The sequence below is a fragment of the Carettochelys insculpta genome, chromosome 21, assembly GCF_033958435.1.
Source record: "Carettochelys insculpta isolate YL-2023 chromosome 21, ASM3395843v1, whole genome shotgun sequence".
NCBI classification, from domain to species: domain Eukaryota; kingdom Metazoa; phylum Chordata; order Testudines; family Carettochelyidae; genus Carettochelys; species Carettochelys insculpta.
The window spans coordinates 16355665-16379125 of NC_134157.1; the positions used below are offsets into that span (position 1 = coordinate 16355665).

A 23461-nucleotide genomic window follows, 5' to 3' on the forward strand; every position below is an offset into this window, starting at 1 on the left:
GGGGTTGTCTGGCTCTGGAGGGGGCAGGATTGAGCCCCATATTATCTATCTCTCTAATCTATCAAAATAAATATGGAATACACGGCTCTTTGCACTCTGTCCACGTGGCTCTTAGTCTGGATGGGTACCCCTGTACCAGTGAATAAAATTCACAAGCACTGAGAAGTGCTGTGAAAGCTTTTTGGGAAATCCTGGGGCTGCTGCAAATCTTCTCACCATCAGAAAACTCACAGTTAAGATGACCTGGGGATTAGATTAGAACTTGTTCGAGTTCAGCGATTCAGAGACTTTCAGCCTCCCAGTATCGCCCTCCTCTCTGGCCTGAGCCCAATACCAGCTGCAGAATTCTTGCACCTTCTCTGTGAGCCGGTCCTGGCGCCGGAGATGAAGAATGAGTGGGGTGGTGAATACAGCTCTCTCTCATCAGAGGCCTCCAGCTCAAATTTTGCTGTACTCAAATGGTTTGTTTCACCCTTGGGCCCTCCTGGTTTGGAAAGAGAGAACCCAGGAGTCTGGTGTGTCAGTGGAGGTCCCAAGGCCAAGAGATTGGCCCACACTCCCAGCCTCTTCCTGCCTTTGTTAGGTCCATGCTTCTGAACGATTTCCAGCTCTGTTGAAGCCTTTATTTACAACACTTCCCACTAACTGCAGCTACTTTGACACCTGCTCTTACCAGCTGCTGTTCAGAGCAGGAGAGACAGACGGGCTTGGAGCAGCATGGAGAGGGTGGAGAACGCTATCCATCTCCCTGTCCCACAGTGTCTTGCTTGAATAAACAGCTGAGTGGCTCTGCTCCAAAAAAACAAAGGAATTTATGATCACTTTTGCAGATTCTAGCTCCTAGGGAGCAGACGGTTTGACCGGTCCCTGAAATGTGCCAAATATACCAAACTAGCAACCCACACATGAAAATCAGCATCCCCCCAACCCCCCAAGAAGCTGCTTCGGGTGATTTTTGTCATGGAAGCCCCTCGCTATGAACAGGTCCCCGCTGCTACTGCCTCTCTTGCTGTATCCTTCCCTCTCTGAATGGGCAGCACACAAGAGCAAAGGATTTATTCAGGGAGGTCAGGCTCCTTTTCCTGCAGACGTGGGTCCAAATTCTAGCCTGTGTTCCCCAAGGGGCCCCCTACTGACCAGGTAATGGAGCACAGAACTCAGCCCTGGGAGATGTACCTAAAAGGGTGTTACAAAGATGAAGGAGAAAAATTATTCTCCTAACTGTCAGGGTGGTTAAATACTGGAATAAATTGGCTAGGGTGGTTGTGGAATCTCCGTCATTTTAAAGAGCAGGTTTGACAGACACCTGTCAGGGATGAGCTAGATGGTGACTGGTCCTGCCATGTGGGCAGGGAACTGGACTCAATGACCTCTCGAGGCCCCTTCCAGTTCTAGTGCTCTATGATCCTATGAACCCGTGTGTGTTTCCCATTGTTTTTCAGTTTGGGCAAACCTATCTCAGCCTATTGGATTCTGCACCCTATTGTTCACCCTGTGTGATTGGTTGGTACCTAAGTCACATGGTGTTGTTTCTACTGTCCCGTTAGCTGACTCAGAAACCTGCTGAGTCCTTTGCAGATGGCAGATGCTCTCGATGTGCAATTGTATGCAGACATGCATTTGCAGCCATGGCCCCATTCTGCTGACCAAAAACCAGCCTGGAGTGATGGTCAATCAAAAGACGTGCAGGTATCATCAAAGAGAATTAGCCATTTTCAGTCCAATCAATATTTTTTGTCCTTTGGGTCATGTTCACCTTGGGAATATCCAGTCAGGCAAAGCGTCTAGAAGTGCTTTTGTAGTAATAATCTCCCGTTCTTCTCTCCCAAATAATTGCCTTTTTGTCTTTTGAAACGCCGTCGTGAGCAATGTCTATCTTGCATCGTCTAGTGAGTTGGCTGTGCTCCCCCGCTCTCTGTGTCTGTCACATCGTAGTGAGATCTGTCTAGCTCTGAGCTGAAATCTATTGTTTTGGGTTCTGCTTCAATGCTAACTAAAAGGGGAATTCATGCGGGAGGGGGTTGGAGGAAGAGGAGCAACTTTACTGCTGTTACTTTTGATTGTTCTTTTGCACAGACCAAGTGGGAAAGGATTATTTCCCTACACCCCAGGCTGGGCTCTTGGGCTTGTCTACACAGGGGCTACAGTTACACTACAGTGCTCTGTCAACAGAAGTCACTATCGGAAGAGATTTCCTGACAAAACTTCTGTTGACAGAGTGCGGCCACACACAAAAGCCGATCGGGAGAGCGCTCCGCTCTGTCAACAGAGCAGCCGGACTGCCCAGCCACTCTCTGAACAAAACAGGCACCTGGAAGCACAGCAGACAGGGATTCCCATTGACCTAGATGCCTTGTCTGATGACAAAAATCCCCGCAGGGCATCCAGACGCTTGTTCTGTTGACAGAAACTGTGGATGAAAGTGGCAGAGAGGCAGAACGGTCGGTGAACACACCGGGTTTTGTTGAGATACGGTCGACAAATCCCATTTTATGTGTGGAAACCCTGCCCCCCCCACCGACTAGTTTTATTGACAAAACCAGGGTTTTGCCGGCAAACTCACCAGTGTAACCATAGCCTGGGTTTGTTTTTTTTTTTGCAGGAAAATCCCTTTTTTCCTGGTGGGGGAGACCCCAAACCCTTGCGTCCATACTGCAAAGCTTGCTATTCTGGAGTAACAGAGCATTTAACTTGAAATAGTAACTCCACCCAAATGAACGACTTTTGTTGACCCCCCCCCCACCCTTTTCAGTTTCAAAATGGACTCAGTGTGTACTAAGCAGAGGTAATTATGACTTAATTGGCCTCCAGGGAGGCATCCCAGCATTGTTCTTATTTCAAAATTGGGCTCTCTCGTGTGAAAAAAGGACAACTACAAAGTATTCCACTTAGGAAGGAATAATAAGTCTCACACGTACAGAATGGGAAGTGACTGTCTAGCAAAGAGTACTGCAGGGAGGGATCTAGGGGTGATAGTGGATCACAAGCTAAATATGAGCCAACAGGATGACGCTGTTACAGAAGAAGCAACCTGATTCTGGGATGCATTAACAGGAGTGTTGTGAGCAAGAAACCATTCTTCCACTCTGTGCTGATTAGGCCTCAGTTAGAATATTGTGTCCAGTTTTGGGTACCCCATTTCAAGAAAGATGTGGAGAAATTGGAGAAGGTCCAGAGAAGAGCAACAAGAATGATTAAAGGTCTAGAAACCATGAGCTATGAGGGAAGACTGAAAGAACTGAGCTTGTTTAGTTTAGAAAAGAGAAGATAGAGTGGACATGATAGTGGTTTTCAAGTACATAAAAGAATGTTACAAGGAGGAGGGAGAAATATTGTTCTCCTTGGCCTCTGAGGATAGGAGAAGAAACAATGAGCTTAAACTGCAACAAGGCAGGTTTGGGTTGGACATTAGGAAAAAGTTTCTAACTGCCAGGGTGGTTAAACACTGGAATAAATTGCCTGGGGAGGTTGTGGAATCTCCATCCTTGGAGGTATTTAAGAGCAGGTTAGAGAGACATTGATCAAGCATGGTCTAGACAGTGCTTGGTCCTGCTGTGAAGGCAGGGGACTGGATTTGATGACCTCTCGAGGTCCCTTCTCGTTCTAGTGTTCTATGGTTCTGTCTCAGTCACTTCTGGTTATAATCTTTGCTTGACATTGCCAAAGTTCCTGCAATTTAAAACAACCCTGCACCCTATCCCACAGAAAAGAAAGCCTTTCTTTAAGAAAAAAAAAAGTGTCATGTATTTGTGTCACATGAACCTTGTATCCAAGCTATTTTTACACTGATTTTGATTCATTGGCATTGTCTAAAAATAAGTGATCTCCCTGGCAACGGCTGTGCTCTGAGTTGCATCTCCTCAAAGAATTTCAACAAAAGAACACGGGAACTCTTGGTGTTTAAAATATAGCTCTAGACAATACCTGTGGGGCAATTTGTTTTCTTTTTTATTTTTTTTTCCCGATTTAAATACAGGGAATATATTTATAACCATTTACCTTATTTTTCCTAGTCTCTTTGAAAGCTGCCACCTGTTTCCTCAAATGAAGGCAGAACACTTTGCCTTCTGAATTCCCCTGGTGTCCTCTCTCCTGCCAGTGACTAGACATAAGAACATAAGAACATAAGAATGGCCATACTGGGTCAGACCAAAGGTCCATCCAGCCCAGCATCCCATCTGCCGACGGTGGCCAATGCCAGGTGCCCCAGAGAAGGAGAACAGAAGACAATGATCAAGTGATTTATCTCCTGCCATCCATCTCCTGCCCTTGTTCTGAAGGCTAGGGCACCATACTTTATCCCTGGCTAATAGCCATTTATGGACCTAACCTGCAAAAATTTATCAAGCTCCTTTTTAAACCCTAATAGAGTCCTGGCCTTCACAGCCTCCTCGAGCAAGGAGTTCCACAGGTTGACTGTGCGCTGTGTGAAGAAAAATTTCCTTTTATTAGTTTTGAACCTACTACCCATCAATTTCATTTGGTGTCCCCTAGTTCTTGTATTATGGGAAAAGGTAAATAATTTTTCTATATTCACTTTCTCCACACCATACATGATTTTATATACCTCTATCATATCGCCCCTCAATCGCCTCTTTTCCAAACTGAAAAGTCCCAGTCTCTCTAGCCTCTCCCCATATGGGACCCGTTCCAAGCCCCTAATCATCTTAGTCGCCCTTTTCTGAACCTTTTCTAATGCCAATATATCTTTTTTGAGGTGAGGAGACCACATCTGCACGCAGTACTCAAGATGTGGGCGTACCATAGTTTTATATAGGGGAAGTATGATATCTTTTGTCTTATTATCGATCCCTTTTTTAATAATTCCTAACATCCTATTTGCCTTACTAACTGCTGCTGCACACTGCGTGGATGTCTTCAGAGAACTATCCACTATAACTCCAAGATCCCTTTCCTGATCTGTCGTAGCTAAACTTGACCCCATCATGTAGTACATGTAATTTGGGTTATTTTTTCCAACATGCATTACCTTACACTTACCCACATTAAATTTCATTTGCCATTTTGCTGCCCAATCACTCAGTTTGCTGAGATCTTTTTGTAGTTCTTCACAATCCCTTTTGGTTTTGACTGTCCTGAACAACTTGGTGTCATCTGCAAACTTTGCCACCTCACTGCTTACCTCATTTTCTAGATCATTGATGAACAAGTTTGACATGAGTTTAGGGGTGACAAGAGTAGCTTCTCTGTGCTGCCTTGGCAACTTGGACCCTTATTTTGTGGCACATTTCTTCCTTGTTTCCTGACTTGTCCCATTATGTGTTGCTTAGTGAGCATGAGTGGCAACGTGTGTCCTCTCATGTGCATATAAATCTGTGGGACACCCATGTCTGGAATGCTGTGTACAGATGTGGTCCCCTCATCTCAAAAAAGGTATTTTGACATTGGAAAAAGTACAGAAAAGAGGTCAGGAATGGCTGCCCTATGAGGAGATATTAACATGAGTGGGACTTTTCAGCTTGGAAAAGAGGAGACTAACGGGTGATATGAGAGAGGTCTATAAAATCATGCCTGGTGTGGGGAAAGTGAACAAGGAGAAGTTATTTACTTGTTCCTATAACATCAGAACTAGGGTTCACCAAATCAAATTTATAGGTAGTAGGTTTAAAACTAAAAAAAGGAAGTATGTCTTTGCACAACACGCCGTCTATCTGTGGAACTCCTTGCCAGAGGACGGTGCGAAGACCAGGATTTTAACCGGGTTCAGAAAAGAACTCGAAGTTTTCATGGAGGATAGATCCGTCATTAGTCAGGATGAGTAGAAATGGTGTGCTTAGCCTCTGTTTGTCAGAAGCTGAGAACTGGTGACAGGGGATGGATCACTTGATGTTCATTCCCTCTGGGACACCTACAATTGACCACTGTCAGAATATAAGATACTGGGCTAGGTGAACCTTTGGTCTGACCCACTGTGGCCATTTTTATGTTCTTCTATGCCATCAATTTCCTTATATTTTAAAAATAAATGGCCATGGCCATAATATTTGGTGGCCCTTAATTAGTGGGCAGAAGTTGCTGCTTGGCTGAGATCCCCAGCAATTAGTGCCAGGGATTGCTTTTATAAGGTAGGATGATCTTCTGGTTAAGGCTCTGGGCTGGGACTCTGTGTCCAATAGCTGGCTTTGCCACAAACTGCCTGTGTGACCGCAGGTAAGCCACCTAAGCTCTCCAGCCAAGATTTTGTGGGATTTTTGGGTGCTCAACTTGAGTCACCTTAAAGGGCCACTGACTTTTGGGACATGCTAGGGGAATGAAGACTGCGGTTCTTTGTAGGCTTGGTCAGATGCCAGGGTTGGATCAGTTCCTTGTTAGCCTTGGGTAACTCATTCCAGATTGTTGGCTGATTTTGCCTGGTCCTAAATGAATGCACTCAGTGCCTGCCCCAAAGGACTTATACCTGAGGTCAGCTGGAGGATGCCGTTCAGACACACAGGAATCCTGTGCTGTCGAGAGGAGGGTCTGTGAAGCCGTGTGTTTGAAGAATCACTTGGGGAGGAGCTGGGACGCTCATAGGAATGTGGTGTGTTTGGACCCTCCCCTTACTCACCAGCCTATCTGCTCTTTTTGTTTCAGTGCAGCGGTAGCTGCGGGCAGGGGAGGATGATCCGACACGTGTACTGTAAAACCAGCGACGGCCGTGTGGTGCCAGAATCCCAGTGCAACCTGGAGACCAAGCCGCTTGCTATCCACCCCTGTGGGGACAAGAACTGCCCCGCCCACTGGTTGGCACAGGACTGGGAACGGGTAAGAGCTGACTCAGCTCAACCGACGAGTTCGCCCATCCCGTGCGTACATGGGTACGAGCCTTGTGAGGGAAGCGCTGAGGGGGTCTTACCTCTTGGGTCTGGTCCCCACTTTTGACCTGCTGTGGCTCACTTTTCCTGTCAGATCCTCATGCTCCCCAAGTGGGGATAACACTAGAGATCTCAAGTGCCCCCAACGGCCTCTGATTCCATCCCTTGCTCCCCACTGCTATTGGGGTGGGGCAGGGCCTCAGTGGGATCTGTCTGGATGTGTTGTCTTTCCTTGTGGTTGTGCAGCACAAGGGAAGAGCCTTCACATGGAGGCCAGGAGTGAGACCAGCCCAGGCTGGGAGCACACTGAGCTCCAAGCAGTCTGCCAAGGTCACAAGACAATGGCCACCTCACCAGCTCTCCGTTTAGCTCTCTCTGGCTTCTGTCCTTGGCAGTGTAACACCACATGTGGCCGGGGTGTGAAAAAGAGGATAGTGTTGTGTCTGGAGATCCTCAATGGGAAGATCAAAACCCGGAACCCCACCGACTGTGACGTCACCAAGAAACCCGTGGAAGAAACCACCTGCTTTGAGCGGCCTTGTTTCAAGTGGTATACGACTCCCTGGTCTGAGGTGAGGTGCAGTCTGGAGGAACTGGGAGTGATGAGGTCTCGGATGTTTTCTGAGGTGGTGGTAGAACAGGGGACTCATGAGCGGGAGGCAGTAGACAGGTCTACTAGGCAGAGAGCCAAGAGTCCTTGGTTCTCATCCCACCTCTGACACAGTTGCTAAGGCAGGCCATTTCCTTTGTCTGTGACTCAGTTTCCCTGACAGTAAAATGCGAGCAGCCGTACCTGCTCCCCTTCACCTGCAGTTAGGAAGCAGTAGCAAGTGCTCAGTCACCACAGTAAAATCATGGCTCATGGGCATCTCAGTGGGACCCGGTGGCTAACCTGATCGGGGGAAGAGACAACTGTTTTCTACAAGCAGGGGTGAGAGGGGATGGCTCCTCTGTTCTTTGTGAGGCAAGGACTCTCAAATGCTCACTCTGCTGATGGCCCAGTGGGTTTGATCACACACCTGCTAGGTTCATAGGACACTGTCCCCAAAATGCCCCTCAGGGTGCTACCTCCACCCTCTCTCTCTAAAGATGCAGGGGAGTGGGAGGTCCCATGCTGCGTTCCCTGTAAACTGAGCACTTGGGCGGTCACCCAGGAGAGATTCCGGTGTCACCCAGCTGATTAGCAGAGCACCCAGAGCTACCTACAGTGGACAGCTTGTGTTTCTATTGGTGGTGCACATAACAAAACTTATTCCGCCCTTTGATGTAAAAAATTAGAGGGTGCCCTGGTGCCATGCAAAACGGTTTGAATATGTGCACTGAGTGAAGGACACCTGCTCCTCAGCAGCGTGATCCTTGGAAAACTCGCCCCTCCTCTCCCAGTTGCAAAAGAACCAGGTCCTTTCCCTGCTCCACCAGGAAGGAGAACACACAGAGCTTGAAATGCCGTTAGGAAGAGGGAGCACAAAATGAACTGTTCCGGTGTTACTCACAGGGCCTTGCCAGCAATGGCTCAGCCAGAGAGGCGTGTCACAACTGCCAAGAGCTGATTAGCATGTGGCGAGGGCCACCATGACAGCTGTTCGCTGTTTTAGCTGCTCGGGTGAAGCACAGGCCCTGCCAGGATGTAATCGGCACTCACTGGGCTTTCAGAGAACAGCAAGGAAAGGGAGGGTTTGGGTTTGCGTTTGGGTTTCGGTTATGTTTTGCAATTGCTTGTGGGCGTGTGGCTTGGGCTGCAGGAGCAGCCATAGTATCTGTGTAATGGGGCCATGGAGAGGGGGAGATATGGGCTTTGAAGCCTCGGGTCGGCCCATGGCCTTTGGAGCAGTAAAACGCTTCCTGGTGTTTGCTCTGCCGATGGCTCAGTGGGTTAGACTAACGAAGATGGACCTGGTTAGATTTCATGTGCCTGGCACAGATGCTTGAAATCGAACTCTCTGGGGTCGGCAGTCAAACCTGTGCTCCTCACTATCCTCAACGAGAACGTTTTTCCTGTCCATCTCCCTCTGTGTAGATGGCCGGACAAATTGATTGCAGATAAGTCAGTTCTAGCTATGCAATTGCTGTAGAAAGAATTGCATATCTGCCATTGACTTAACTCCCTAGTGTAGACCAAGCCAGAGACAGGCAGTGCTCAGAGCAGCATTGGCTTTGTGTCACAGGCTTTTACGTATGCTGAGACACAGGCCGTATTTGGCCTGACATCTCCAAAGGGCTGGGAAATTGCATCTGGATGTTGCCCAGTGTGCTGTGCAGCTCCCCTTAGTACACCAGCTCCCCAGCATGAGGCCAGCCCTTTGCAGAGGGTCAAAGCAAGGCCTAGGGGCTGCTGATGTGGGATGAGAGCAGCACCTGGCTCTGCACCGTGGGGTGGGACGTGTGAAACCGTTGCACTGTGAAGGGACCACAGGATTTGTTGTGAAAGGGGAGTAGTTAGTCTCTGTGCACCTCAAAGCAGGGCTCATCGGTTTCTCATTGATGTTGTCGTGCATGGCCCTGGGTGACCTCTGCCAACAACGTCCATTTCGCTCTGTTCCCCAGTGCACCAAAACGTGCGGCCTTGGTGTGAGAATGCGAGATGTGAAGTGCTACCAGGGGACGGATATCGTCCGTGGCTGTGACCCGCTTGTGAAGCCTGTTGGTAAACAAACCTGTGACCTGCAGCCCTGCCCTACTGAGCCACCAGGTGAGAAGAAGGAATTTAGATCAGCCCTCCAAGGCAGGGTTTGGGGCTGTGTTTCCAGTGAAAGCCAATAAAGAACAGGGGTTAGACTAAGACCTTGTCTACATGGGGAAGTTTTACCATTTATACGGGTGTCGTTAAATCCATGTGGTTACACAAATTATGCTGGTATAAACGCTGTGTGGAGACAGTTTGCTATAAAAGTGGCATGGATTGGTCCAGCTTAAGTTGCCAAAAAAGGGGGCTTAAGTTAAACTGAAATAAGCCATTCTTGCACTACCTCCTTCTGGGGTGCTGGGCACCTGCTGCTCCACTCCTGTGACACTGTTCACAAGGGCAGAAATCTGGCCCACACTTTACCGCCTGTCATTGTTACACAATACTTGGTGCACATGTTATATGCCTTGTAGCTGCCCGTACCCCAGAGATGGTTGCTTGTCAGTGGCGGTGTCTGTGCATTGGTTGTGCAGTGATTTGGGACAGAGGCGTGTATCTTTATCCATAAGGCACACAAGCTACTGTCAGATGCAACAGAGGCAGTTTGGCTTATTGGACAGCTTGGTGATATTGGACAAGTCACAGCAACAATCGGTGCCTCAGTTTGCTTATCTGTAAAATGTGGATAATGATACTGACTTGTTAAGTCTACTTGTAAACCGTGCTCTCTACAGGATTTTTCTGTCTTTATCAATTTAATTTGGAGGAGGGTAGTTTTAGCTATTTTTGAGTGCTGGGTAGCTGTCCCAAAACTGGGAGCTTTCAAGGCTTTCTGTTTGTATATACACGTAGTACAGTTACAAACTCTCTGTTAAAGTGTCCTAGGGAACCTTCAGTGCAGCATCTACAAGCAACCAATTAATGTATAACACACACGCTTTAGAAATGACACGTTGGCACTCACACCTGGGGAAGATTACATTACTGCTGCCTGTAGAAAAGCCCATGGGTACAAGTTAGGGTGTGGGGACAGCCCTTTATAATCCAACTGCACTGGGAACAGGGACAGGTCAGCATGAACTGAGAAACCATTGCCAATGTTTTTCTGGTGTTTATTATCTAAATACCAGTATCCTCTTTCATAGCGGTTTATCAGTTAACTCAGAAGCCCTGGCGACATACGAGTAGTATTGGTCTACTGGATTTTTCCAACTGAGAAAAAATCTGCATTCAGCTCAGCAAAGGTGTAACATTGGCAGGTGCCCATGTCTGAATAAGCTGGCCCTTACACACACTCACCCTGCAGATGCCCATGTAAAGTCAAAGGGGTGTATTTCAAAGGAATAAAACTGTGGCCTGAAGCTAACTTCACAAGCTGACAGCTGGTAGCCTGTGTTGCTGTGAATTCCCACTAACCTCCTAGTAAGTTTCCGCAGTGCTGTTATTTTAATGACTTAGGTCTCTGGATGCCCTGGTGGGGTTTTTAAATATCTCATTATCAGAGTACGGCGTGGTGGCTCAAAGAACCTGTAGTTCTAATGCACTAATAGGCTTTGGGGCTAAAAATAGTCCTGCATCGAAAGCAGGAATCTGGTGTCATATCTAGGCTCTGTGCCTCTCGCTGCTATGGTCTTGCTGCATGATCTCTGATAACCCATCTGTGCTCCAGCTCCCCAGTCTGTCACCTGGGGAAAGTGATGCCTGCTCACCATTGGGAGGTTTGTAAGGCATGGGAGGTGTGGGGATGGAAGGCAGCATGGATGCGCAGAGCACTGCTAAAAACCCAGCAAACAAGGAGGGATGCCTGCGCATCAGCTAGTGCTTCCGTCAGTCTAAGACAGTGATGGGTCATGGCTGGTGTTCCCTGTAAGCTGAGCACTTGGGCGGCCGCCAGGAGAGATTCAGGTGCCGCCCAACTGTTTAGCAGAGTGCTCACAGTGTTTCTATTGGTGTGTTTCTATCAGTGGTGCACAGTCCTCCGTGCATGTAACAAAATTTATTCCACCCGTGCATGGAAAAAATTAGAGGGACCACTGGTCTTGCTTCCACTCAGCAACCTCATCATGGGAGGGGAGGTTCCCATTCATTTGTCCACTCTCCCACCTACTCCAGATCCCCGCAGCCCATTGCACTGAGAGCGAAGGTATGGTGAGCCTGGATGGGACTGGATTGGGTCTTCTCCTGCCAGTCAGCTGGTCCCACCCTCTGAATTTTTACCATCCTACTGTGCTCATGGTTATTTCAAATGTGTGTTTCGACCCGTTACTGTCTTTATGTTGTGTGTTTCTACAGCACCAGACACAGTAGGGTCTTGGGTGTAGAACCATAAAACCGCCCAGGAGACAAGGTGCTACTGAGCATGGGAAGAAACAAGCACAAACAATACAGGCTGTAAGTTTCTTCCTACTGTTGCCTCCCGACTTCACTCATCTGCATGCCCACATGTTTCTCTTCTCTAGATGACAGCTGTCAGGACCAAGCAGGAACGAACTGCGCCTTGGCAATCAAAGTGAATCTCTGCAGCCACTGGTATTACAGCAAAGCCTGCTGCAGGTCCTGCAGGGCTCCCCACTCCTAGTGGAGAGATTAGACTAATGACTTCAGCACTTGGAGACTGAAGGAATTAGGGGTAGACTTGTTATGAGCACCCAGCATTTGGCAGGAGATGTAACATACACTCCCGGGTTTGACTTTCACACCAGACCAGCCTTGTTCCGAGTTCAATGTGCTGCACGCTTGCGATGAGGAAGTTCTCTTCCACCACTGCAAATCTGCTCTCCTTGTTCCTCTCATTCCTTGTAACGGAGGGCAATGGCACCAACATTTTGTTTCGAAGCTCACCTGAAAGCTTCGTTACTACTGTATATTGGTAGCACGTGATTATCAAAATCTGTACATAGAATCTTGTATATTTGATTCAGTCTGATTCCAAATATTCACTTGTTTTAAAAGGTCTTGTCGTTCTTTTCTGTTATCTGCACGCATTTCAAACTGAGAACGTCCAAGAGACAACCATATGAAATTAAAGCACCATTATGTTTGCCTTAGCAGAGGACCCTAGAACCTCTTTCCGAATTCATCCCACAAGCCTGCTTGCTAGTCTTAATTTCCTTTATAATGGGTTGGGAGCGGAATTTCATTCATTACATGAGTTCAAGCCAAACCCTTTTGTAATATGTAGGTGTATACTTTTTCAGAGAATTTTATCTTATACTCAATCTTTAGTTTTATAGGCCTTATAAAAATCATAATGCTGACATAATGTATATAATAATGAACCATAACTGCACTTTATATCACAAAAAAGACGTGCTCTTTCTAATATATTTGTTTACAAACAGTGAACTTTATCCCTATAATCATTAATTTGTACTCGTATGTATAATGGAATAAAATTGTCATATTTATGGTGGTATCTAATTTTATTCTTGAGTTTTTCATGTATGGTTGTCCCTGGAGATTGGCACCAATGAAGCGGTATTGCATAGCAATCACTGTACATTGGACAAACCAGACCATCTGTGCACCAAAGGATGAATGGACAGAAATCAGACATCAGGAATTGGAACACATAGAAACCAACAGGGGAACACTTTAACCTCCTGGGACATTCAGAAATGGATTTAAAAGTAGCCATTCTTCCTTCAACAAAAGAATTGTACCACAAAATTATAGAGGGAGACATCTGAATTGGAATTCATTTACAAATTTGACACCTTTAACCTTGGCCTGAACAGAGATCTTAACTAGCTTATGCACTCCAAAGGCAATTTCTCCACCTTTGATATTCACAGGAATGGGACACATCCTACCTAACTTGCTTCATTTACTGGTCTGACTAGTGACAGGAAACCCTTTTATTTCCCTTCTCCCCCACCATATCAACTCTGGATTCTATTTTTCACTCCATTCATCTGAGGAAGTGTGTTTTAGCCACAAAAGCTCATGATCTAATCAATTTGTTAGCCCTAAGGTGCCACAGGACTGCTTGTAATTTGTGAAGAGTCACTTACTTTACTATGGGGTTGACCCAGTGAAGTCAATGAGCTCTAAACTCTTTGGGGCAGGGACTGTCTTTTTGTCCTCTGGTCACACAGCACCATTCTATGAGATAGGCATATCTCCATAGAGGAGGCGGGCTCTCCCAAGTAGCCATGTGTTGGTATCACTGGTGAAAACTCACACTGACATCAGAAGGGAACACTGGGACCAGTCCTGGGCACATCTCAAACCCCCTCCTCTGGAAGCCGATGTAATTTGCACAAGACAACATGGTTCCAAACACCACCCATCAAAAAATCGCTCTGAAATCATGGCAAAGAGTCATTTGTTTTTATTATTTATTTTTTTACCTCTGTGAGGCCAGAAGTCCTGTACAACAATTCACCATGTGAACGGAAGGGAAACAGATGACATTGTTGGTTTGTTTCAAAGCTCTACAGGAAAGGGGGGGAAAAAAGTGAGGAAAGATGAAGCTATAAGTACAGCCACAGGAAGTGCAGAGAATCGAAATTCGAGATGCATTTGAAACAAACTTAAGACTCATACAAAGGAAGAGACCCGTAGAAGCAGCCGCTGTTACATCAGATCACTTAGAGGACAGAACACCATTCCCAATAAGCATGTTTATAGCAAGGCTTTCCCGATTAAGAAATAAACCCAGTACAGTTAACTGGTTACAAACCAAGACAAACCACTGCCCCACCCCCCACCACCCAAGATTGTCTAAGCTATTACATTGAAAAGAGAAACATGTACTTTAAAAGGTCTCCCATGGAATTAAAAATGCTCAAGGTCAAAAATATAATTTCCAGGCAGGCTACATACAGGGGTTATAAACCGATGAGTCTGAAACAACCACTTTCCTCTCCACGATAAAGAAATCTTAACCAGAGCCTAGTGCCGAGATCAGCTGTCTATTTGCAGCTAGTCCATTCTCTGTAGCTGGATAAGTTGTTCTGTATGTACAGAGCAATACTGTTGGCCTGGCTAAGGTAGAGTGCCATTACAAAGGAGATGGTTCATAACAAAAACTGTATGCACCAACAAGCCCAGCCATGTGAGTGCGTCCAAGACAGAGTTGCGAAGGACCTTCCTTGCTCTGTTAAAGACATTGTAGATCTGTGATTTGACTGAATAAAATTATCCCTATTGTGCTTTAGCCCGGGAAGTGCCTTACTACATCAGTCGACCACCCTCTAAAACTTCCAGGGAATTGCATGTGAACGGATTCACAGCATCAAGAAGTGACAAGTCTGAGCCTAACTTGAGTGCATGCGTCTCCCAGCCCTTGCACATGAGCCTACTCAGCCCAGGGCATAAGACAGTGTTTAGACACTCATGGTGCTAGCCAAACAACCCTGCGGCAGGCATCATCCGACCTGATGAAAGCAATGGTGCAGCTTTCAGTTCTTTCAGCAAGCTTGACCCTGAAAACTCAGACAAGCCTGTTCCAGAGCAATCCTTGTGCAAAGCTGCATATGGCGAAGAGAATGGGAAACCAGCAAATCGCAGCCTCCACCCTGGCCAGCAGTGACTACACAGCAGGCCCTTTCTGGGCCGTGCATGGCCTTGGCGACTTGTGTTCCCTGTGGCCTGAGCATTTGGGTGGCCACCCATGACAGACTCAGGTGCTGCTCAGCTGATTAGCGGAGAGCCCACAGTGAGCAGCATGAGCTGCTATTGGTGGTGCACATCTCCATGTGCCTTGGTGCACATAACAAAAATCATTCTGCCCATGGATAGGAAAAAATGAGAGCAACCTGCTGGCTACCGCTGCAAATTAGCCAGGCTAGTTAGCCAAGTGATGTCCGTGATTTGTAACTGAGAACGTGACCGTTGCTGTGTGTTAAGTCTGAAATGTGCCAAATTTCCAGCGGGGGCGGGGTGGGAAAAGAGAATGTCATCTTCATTTTTGTTTAGCCCTCACTTTCCTAATTTAGATATAGTGTGTGGCATTATTGGGTTGTTTTTTTTTTTTTTTTGAGGCAGGGGGTAATCTTTATGAAAAGAAAACGTCTTGGTGCACTCTTCTCCCATTCCACAGAAATCTGGTAGCTCCTGCATAGTCTTTAAAAAAAAAAAAAAAACAACACAAAAAACTTTCCAGCAGAACGGAGGTGTGATACGGTTCAGCTCTGGAGGCCTCCACTAAAGGAAGAGACTTTACAAGTGTTGTGCGTCTTGCGCCTCAAGGCACATCCCTTCAGCACGCATGACCAAAAAGTGGGAGCCAGAGAACACTGGCATTGCAGAAAGCTCATGGCTCGTAGGATTTATTAATCAGTAAATTAAGATGAGCTAGAGCGACGGCACAAAACGACGCATGGCAAAGTCCTAGTTGGTCCTGCTTTCTGGGTTTCGGTGGCCTTGGTGGCCCATCTCCTGTGGGAAGTGAGTATCATCCCTAAAGACAGGCTGGGGAGCCCTCTTCCAGGCAGTGCTCTTTTTTTGTCAGTAAATCTGCCTGAAAGATTGAACACTAGCCCAGAGCAATTGTTGGTGATGGTTATGGCAGGGCCTTTTCAGGTCTATGAAGGATGCACAATACCAAAATCTCCTCAGTATAAAAAGAAAACATCTCCAAAGCACAGCTCTAGAAAAGCCACCCATGCAAGCTGCAATCTCTACAGCCATCTCTTGCTGGGATTTTTTTTTGCCTACCCATTACCTAGCCATTTAATATCTTTATATGTCTGTCTAGTGTACAAAGACATTCATAATTTTAAAATACTCCCACTGATTTTAAAAGTTTCACCTTTGTTAAAAGCCACAGTGGCATAGGAAAAAGCCTCAGGCTCAGCAGATACTCTGGGCAGCTTGCCCGTGCGGGGCTCCAGCTACTCAGACATCGGTGCTTATGCTCCGACTGCGAGAGAAGGCTTCTCGCATGGCTGACAGCCGGTTGGGGTTGAGCGCTTGCAGGTTGGTCGCACTGACCGGCAGTTCAATATCTTCCTGGCTGATGGTCTTGTAATTGATGCGGTCGCCTCCATTGTGGGTCTCTTCCGGCGGCTGCAGAAAGAAGGTGGGTGGTTCAAAGTGGGAACAACTGGAGCAGACAGTCCTGCGCTGGGAGTGCTGGTGGCTGAAGGGCGAGGCAGCGGAGTAGAGCGAAGGCCCATTGGTCAGTGCTACATTGCGGTTGCTGTGGAGTGGAGGGATGTGGGAATGCACGGCAAAATCTGGCTCCTCCTCATCCTCTTCAGATTCCTCCTTCTTGCAGCAGTAATACTGAAAAGCCAAGGAAGCAGAAAGCCGCTGAGTACTTAAAAGGCACCTGAGCTCACAGCCGGGTCATTCAACGCAGGAATGGATTTGCGTGTGGCTTTGGAAGCTGCCAGCCTTTGGGTCACCCCAGGAGCATGAGATGGGCCATTGGCTACCTCCAGACTGGCTTTGAGTTTGGATTTTGGATGGGCCCAAAACTCAGAGTCAGGCCCGCTGACAGGAGGGACAAAGGGCCCTTTCAGGCACTGCTGGAGGCGTGAGGGCTGGCTACCGCGGCTCTACCCCTGCTCACCCGAGGCGCCACCTTTTCCGGGAGTGTAGAGCCAACCTCCCTCCCCTCCACCTTGCCCAGGGGCCTGGTCAGGCTGTTGGCCAGGGCGCCATTTTGGGAGGGGGCAGCAGCCATGCGAACCAGGAAGCCACTCGCTCTTCATCCCCTTCCCCTGACTAGCAGGGAGCGAGGGGAAAGAACCCAGATTGCGTGAATGACTCCTCCACCCACTACCCTCCCCAGTCAGGAGTGAGAGGCTCACACACAAGCCGGGCATTTTCCCTCGCTCCCTGATAGGGCCCTGCCTATGGTCATGGTCCATGGTTTTACAAGGTACCATGCACTTGATCTTGTGTAGCTCCACATATGTCAAGGCCTGGCACTAAGCCTCCTTCAGAAGCAGCTCCTGCCCCCTGTCGCTCTTCCCAGAAGTCCCCATGAACTAATTCCCTGCCTCCCAACCCTCCCCTTGCAGGCTGGCATCCCTTGTACCAACTCGTCTCCGTCGCTTTGAAACAAAGAAGCGTGGGCTGACGGGCAACCCCGCGAGGAGTACCTGAAGCCTACAATAGCAGAGAACCGCTATAATGCAAAGCAAAATGACAGTCGCTAATATTCCACCTGTGATGACCACGGTCCCGGCTGTCATTCGACCGCTTCTCCATTAACAACCTGGAAGACAGAAGAGGCTTTCAAACACAGGTCAAATGGGCAGAAGAATTATGCACAGTCCTGGTGCAACCAAGACAAAAGGAAAACAAAAACACTCTGGTGGGGAGTTGAGGGGGCAGCTTGGCACCTAACCCCACTCACGGTGCTCTAGGGGTGTGTGGGGTTTGGGGGCCTGCTGAGGACCCAGCTCTGGGTGGCTATGGCCTTCTTTGGTACAAACAGACTGAGCCCAGCATTCAGTACAACCCTGCTCGATGCTGGTATGCCGGGCTGAGTAGCGGGGGATGGGGGTGGGTGGGAAGAGAGAGAGAGAGAGAGTGTGTGGGTGCAGGGTGGTTTACTCCTGCTGGCCAGTTGCTGCTTGGGCTGCTTCATACTGGATTTTTAGTGGTTGATTTTTTTAGCCCATGTGGAGGCTGGGCCACGAGAGCAAGCAGGGATGGTGGCATAGACAGTAGGCTCCATAACAGCTGTGACTTAAGGGCCACAAGTCAAGGCTTACCTGTGGAACAGGTGGGCATGGGCTGTGGGCTCCTTATCTAGAGACCAGGGCAAGGTCCTTGTACTGCAGCTCATGCTACCCTCTGGCCCTATGAGCCAAGTGATGTATGGGCAGCCACTGGGTGTGCCTTGGGCCAGGAGGTCTCTGAGCTGCAGTCCCCCAGGGACTGGCTATGGAGCGGGGGCAAATTTCTCCTCTGCCTGTGTCCCCTGTTTCCCTTACTCCAGCCAGTGGGGTGGGGTGAACCACTCAGCTTGCAATCACAAATGCAAACACCAGCAGAGATCGTGACATCCGCTGATGTGTCTGGACCTGTTTCCTGTGCATGTCTTTGTGACAGAAGACCACCAAGGCACAGCCCCCGACGCTTCCAGCTAGCGTCAGCATGAGTCTTCCACTAGGCCCAGGCTTGCGCAGATGGCTGGTGCTTGCTGTCTATGCACGCAGTAGCTGTGGGTCAGTGGTACAATGGCTGCTTGGTTTGTACTGAGTGTGCTTAGTAACATGCCTGGCCTCACTCTGCCCTCCCACACTACTGGCTGGAATGGGTCCTGGCTGGCTTTACAGCTAAGCCGGTGCATTAAGAAAACAAAATCATTGCCATGCAGGTGAGCCTTGCTGTGTGCAAATTATGGCACACTGAGATTCCCCAAGTAAGACGCTAACAAGCTAGCTCTCACCCAGCCAATAAAGCACTGCCCAGCAGCTGGCACAAAACAGCGCAAACCTGCAAGCATATGCGTGTCACCCAAAAGGATGACAAAGGTGGAGGGGAGCCGATTCAGGCTCAGGGGCTGTAAACTCTTACCCACAAGTGGAGCTAGTGACTTCAATAGCCAGCCTCAGAGATGATGTGCAGGGCCGGGCTGTTTCACTTTGGTACATGAAACATACTGGCCGGACAGGAAATCAAATTAATGCAGGGCATCTTGAAGGCCTTGAGATGGTAAAAGCATCAGTGGGTTGGCCTGGTCTTCATTTCTGGAGCCAAATGACTGGCACTTGCAGGAGGCCAGCCATTGAGCTGGCTGGTTTACCCAGCCGTTACACGCTCAGTGCTGGGCTGGGTCACGTGCATGTCAGCACAACCTTGGCACCACCTGGTGGAACAGCTGGGAGGGCTGTGGTGATGTTGGACCAGATGTATGTCATATAAATATGCACAAGGAGGGGGATATATTTTTGAGATCATCTTTGGCTAACCTCCCCCTCTCCCCAAGAAAGGCCCTGAGCCTGCCGGGCGTGGCATACTTTCAAACGCTAGCAAGGGCTATGCAGCTTCCCAGAAAATGGGCCCCATGGAAAAAGAGGAGGGGGTGGGAGAAGTATCTTCCGACTTGTAATTAGACCAGCGTGGCTTCAGCAGGAAACCATAGACAATTCCTGGTCTGGCGTGTGTACCCGGCTCGAGAAAGGCAATATTACCTAGCGTGACGGGCTCTCACTTGCACTAAGATTTATGGCTTCAAATACAGGGTGAGTGGAAGTGCTTTATAGGGTAAAGAATTTGAATTGTGCAAGTTGCCTCTGTGCCTGTGATCTATTTCCCGTATGCAACTCATGTGGCTTTGTCTTTGGAATAACTGGAAGTAGCAAATGTTGGCCTACAAAGAACCTGGGGCAGCACTTTTTTGTCGCAGAACTTCAGGGAGCATCATCGAAGTATTCAACTATGTAACTCATGCCTTTGTGTGAATAGTGAACACAGACATGCACCAGTACTGGCAGCTCATATAAACACACACACACACACACACCCACACGCGCTACTCATGGAAAGCTACAATTATATATAACTAATATTAAGGGAGACCATTTAGCAATGCCAGAGTCCAGCTTCCACTACCAGCAGCAGGGAGGGATTCAAAGACCCTTTCTCGGAAGTGGCTTTGCCTCAGCAAATGCCTCTGAATGTGCTGTTCCAGGCTGGGTTGGGCACAAGATACCCTCAGGCCTTTCCAACGTGTGCTGCGGTGAAAAATGACCATATTGGTTACAGCCCTTTGGCACAGCTTTGACTGAGCCTGGCCTTCCTGCCATGGAAATGACTGACTGCATTTTGGACTAATGGAACAACTGTAATTTAGTCTGGGTCTGGCACCAGCCTGATAGCAAGAATATTTGCCTGACATCGATATATCGCTAATTTACATTGACCACGGCTAATTGACCATTGACCGACTGGTTGGTGTGCTTTTTTTCCTAAACCTTTCCACGCAAATCCTTTTTAATCTCAAGTTCGTCACTCTGCATGTGCATGGCCGGTACCGCGCCTTTCGAACGAGCAGCTCAAGAAGGTAAAATACTGAGCAAGCTGGAATGACACCAGACTGATGCAGAGGCTACGCGCATGCGATGCTCCCAGGTCATGCGTTATACCAGGGCGAGCAAACTTTTTACACCAGGCCCCACTTTTCAGCTCTGCAATTAACAGCCCCCCCCATCCCCGCCACCTGTGCAATGTAATTAAGCCGACGGCAATTTTCGTTATATTCATATGCAAAAGAACATTTTTAGTATGTGTAAGAAAATAAGTTTGTGGAATGTAAAAATCTTTATTAATCAGTATAGAAATACGAATCACAGACAAAAGAACTGTCACCTATGTCAACATTTTTAATGAGATGGCTGCGCCTCAGCGCCAGAACTAATCAAGCTGTTCCCCTGCCTCCCCCACTTATCAAATTTCATGCCCCCCCCCATCTGCACACCCCTGCTTTATACATATTGCAAACCCTTGAGGAGCCACAGCAGTGAAAGCAAGTCAGGAACAGCCATTTCTTCCACTAGAGTCCTTTCCGGATCCTCAGCATGACCCTTGTCGAATGACTTGGAAGCTGGTGTGATCAGAACAGGTCATGCAGCTAAGGCTCAGTGTTCCCTCTGGTTGGTTTGCAAGGAAAGCTGCTCCTGGTGCCGTCCCACCGGCTGAATCTGACTCTTGTCCTCTTCTGAAGCAACCCGCAGAGCAAGAAAACCCAAGGGACAAGAAATGCAGCAGGACAGCTCTATTACATGACAGACAAGGTGGGTGATGGAGCAGCTTATACCAGACCCTCTTCTATGGCTGCAAGGGTTCTCCGACAATAGAGCTCTACTTGTAGCTGGGGAGGGAAGCCAGTGTCTGAGTTCTGTAACGTTACAGTCACCAGGCGGGTCGTGCCCCACTGATGTGCATGGGCGGCTGGATACACAGGCACTGATCCTGTGGGTGCACTGGGGCTCAGGCACCCATAGAAAAAAATAGGGGGTTCTCAGCTCCCCCCCACCTGCCACAGGGGTTCCAGGGCCCCAGGACTGGCTGCTGATTGCTGACGGGAGACAGCTGGGGGGAGGTGCAGGCTTGGAGGGTGGGTGGTTCTGGGTGGGAAGAAGTGGAAGGAGTGCCAGGCCTTGGGGGGCTCAGCCCAGGGATGGAGCGTCCACTGGAAAAAGAGAAGTCCGTGACCTTAGCTTGTCACCCCCATAAGTGGGGCACTGAGATTGGCAATGTGCAGCGGTTAGTGGGTTCAGTGCAACCCGCTGCCGTGGCCGCTGCTGGCCCAGCACTCTGCTTTCATTCTGTGCTGTCTTGGGCACTAATTCAGATCAGGCGGGGCTCTGTCGCCCCTCCTGTTCCCCTCCGGCTGTAGCTTCCCAGCTGGACTGCTCCCAGCCATCCACCAGCATGCAGGCCACTCCCCCGTCCAATTGCCTGTCAGTCCACCCGGCTTCTCTCAGCCTTGCTCACACGGCAGGGTGACCCCAACACACGCCCAGCCCAGGCCCTGCTCCCCCAAACTGTCCATCCTGCGCTGCCCCAGCCCTTGCTCCACCCATCCAGAAACACACGTTTCATTACAGCTTTACGGAAATAAACACCCCCCCCATTTATCCTGTGAAATGAAGTCACCCAGAGGCTTTAACCTACGCTCAGTGAATTAGAGGCTGCAGTAAAGCAAGGTTATTCACTACAGAGAGTGAGTTTAAGGGAGTGCAAGTAATGCGGCGTGCAAGGCTGGTGACAAGACGAATGCAGACAAAACACAGCCTGGCTTAACAAACGGTATCAGCTTGAAGCAGAGGTTTGCATTGCACGCTGCCTGACCCAATGCTGCAGCGCAGGCCCCCCTCCCTAATGCCAACCGCTATTCCCTTTGCCTTAGTAGGTACAGGAAACGTGATGGGCGGGGTGGGGGGAGTTGCCCTTTCCTTTTGTGCTTTCAGTCCCCCTCCTGCAAAACAGAGCCAGCTGGGAACAGGAAGACGGACCCCCGCCACCAAGTTGCCTTTGTCTATTTCCGCTGCACAAGCCACCCTGCGCTGCCATATACATAGACAGTGGGAATATGGGTGTATTCCATCACGCACACCTGGGAGAACTCTGCTGGAAAACCTCAGGTTCATTGTGAACTTGCTGGAACAACTCCCCTTGAGCCACTCCTTCCCTTGCTTCATAAAGGGCCATGTGCAGATCTTGGGGTGGGGGTGTGAAAATTAGGGTCCATGGGTCTTATGCAAAGTAGGGATGTTACTGGTTAGCCAGTAAGCCTGTCCCTAAATGGATGAGGCTTACTGGTTACAGTTAAGTGGTAGGGGCTGAAGCAGCCCCTCATCTGCTGTGGGTAGGGGACTGCTCCAGCCCAGTGGGGCCTGCTGTAGCTAGAGAAGTCCGTTTGTGATGTCAGGTTGGGTGGGGTGGTTCCAGGCCAACTGGACTGGAGTGGCCGCCCCAGTCAGCTCCCCCCAACTCTCATTTAATCAGTCAACCAGTTAATGTTTAACCAGTTAACTACTTAAACGGGATTTTTGAACTGTGTCAGATCACTAGCCTTGGTTAAGAGCAACCGGCCTCTTAAAAGTATAGAAAAGATCCTTTGGCATACTCAAAGTCCTCTAGTTCTTCGACTCATAGGGCTAGAAGGGACCTCAGGAGGTCATCTATCTGGTTCTGCTGCTGGGCACACTGGTTTGCTGCACCGGGCAAGTTGAGCACCTCACCCAGCAGGTGCCTGGGTTTTTAGGGAGTGTAGTAACATGCAAAATGTCTTCCTCCAGCACCAGGTCCAAAGGCAACTGTCCTGTAGGGGTTTGCTTCCTAGGGCCAGGCAGTATTGCTCTGTAAGTACCCGGGATACATCCTGGGGGCGGGGGATGATGACCACATTATCATCACAGCACCTCTCAGGATCAGGTGGGTCAGCTAGACTGTGCAGTTCCTCCAGCCATGCTGTTGGACACCCCAATCTTGGGCCAGCGTGCATTCAGCTATAGCAACCTGGCTCCTTCAGCCACCTGCGGGTCTATGACCTGAGAGCCTGGTCTGGCAAGAGAAGCAAAGGCCAACTGGGCTGCGTTTATTACAAGAA

The 23461-nt window shown here is 48.8% G+C and overlaps 2 protein-coding genes across 8 annotated transcripts in view; one reads left to right on the top strand and one right to left on the bottom strand.

Annotated features, from left to right (window-relative positions):
* Positions 1-12858, top strand: part of ADAMTSL2 (ADAMTS like 2) — a 65489-nt gene extending 52631 nt beyond the window's left edge. For all 3 annotated transcript variants that reach the window (XM_075015425.1, XM_075015426.1, XM_075015427.1), the window contains 4 exons: positions 6595-6765; positions 7211-7387; positions 9360-9504; positions 11898-12858. In XM_075015425.1, coding sequence (XP_074871526.1) covers positions 6595-6765; positions 7211-7387; positions 9360-9504; positions 11898-12016 — 612 coding nt within the window. In that variant the 3' untranslated portion in view covers positions 12017-12858. The remainder of the gene's footprint in view (positions 1-6594; positions 6766-7210; positions 7388-9359; positions 9505-11897) is intronic.
* Positions 12859-13764: 906 nt separating this feature from the next.
* Positions 13765-23461, bottom strand: part of FAM163B (family with sequence similarity 163 member B) — a 62206-nt gene continuing 52509 nt past the window's right edge. For all 5 annotated transcript variants that reach the window (XM_075015610.1, XM_075015613.1, XM_075015612.1 and 2 more), the window contains 2 exons: positions 17496-17611; positions 13765-16671 (listed from right to left, as the gene is read on the bottom strand). In XM_075015610.1, coding sequence (XP_074871711.1) covers positions 16282-16671; positions 17496-17588 — 483 coding nt within the window. In that variant the 5' untranslated portion in view covers positions 17589-17611 and the 3' untranslated portion in view covers positions 13765-16281. The remainder of the gene's footprint in view (positions 16672-17495; positions 17612-23461) is intronic.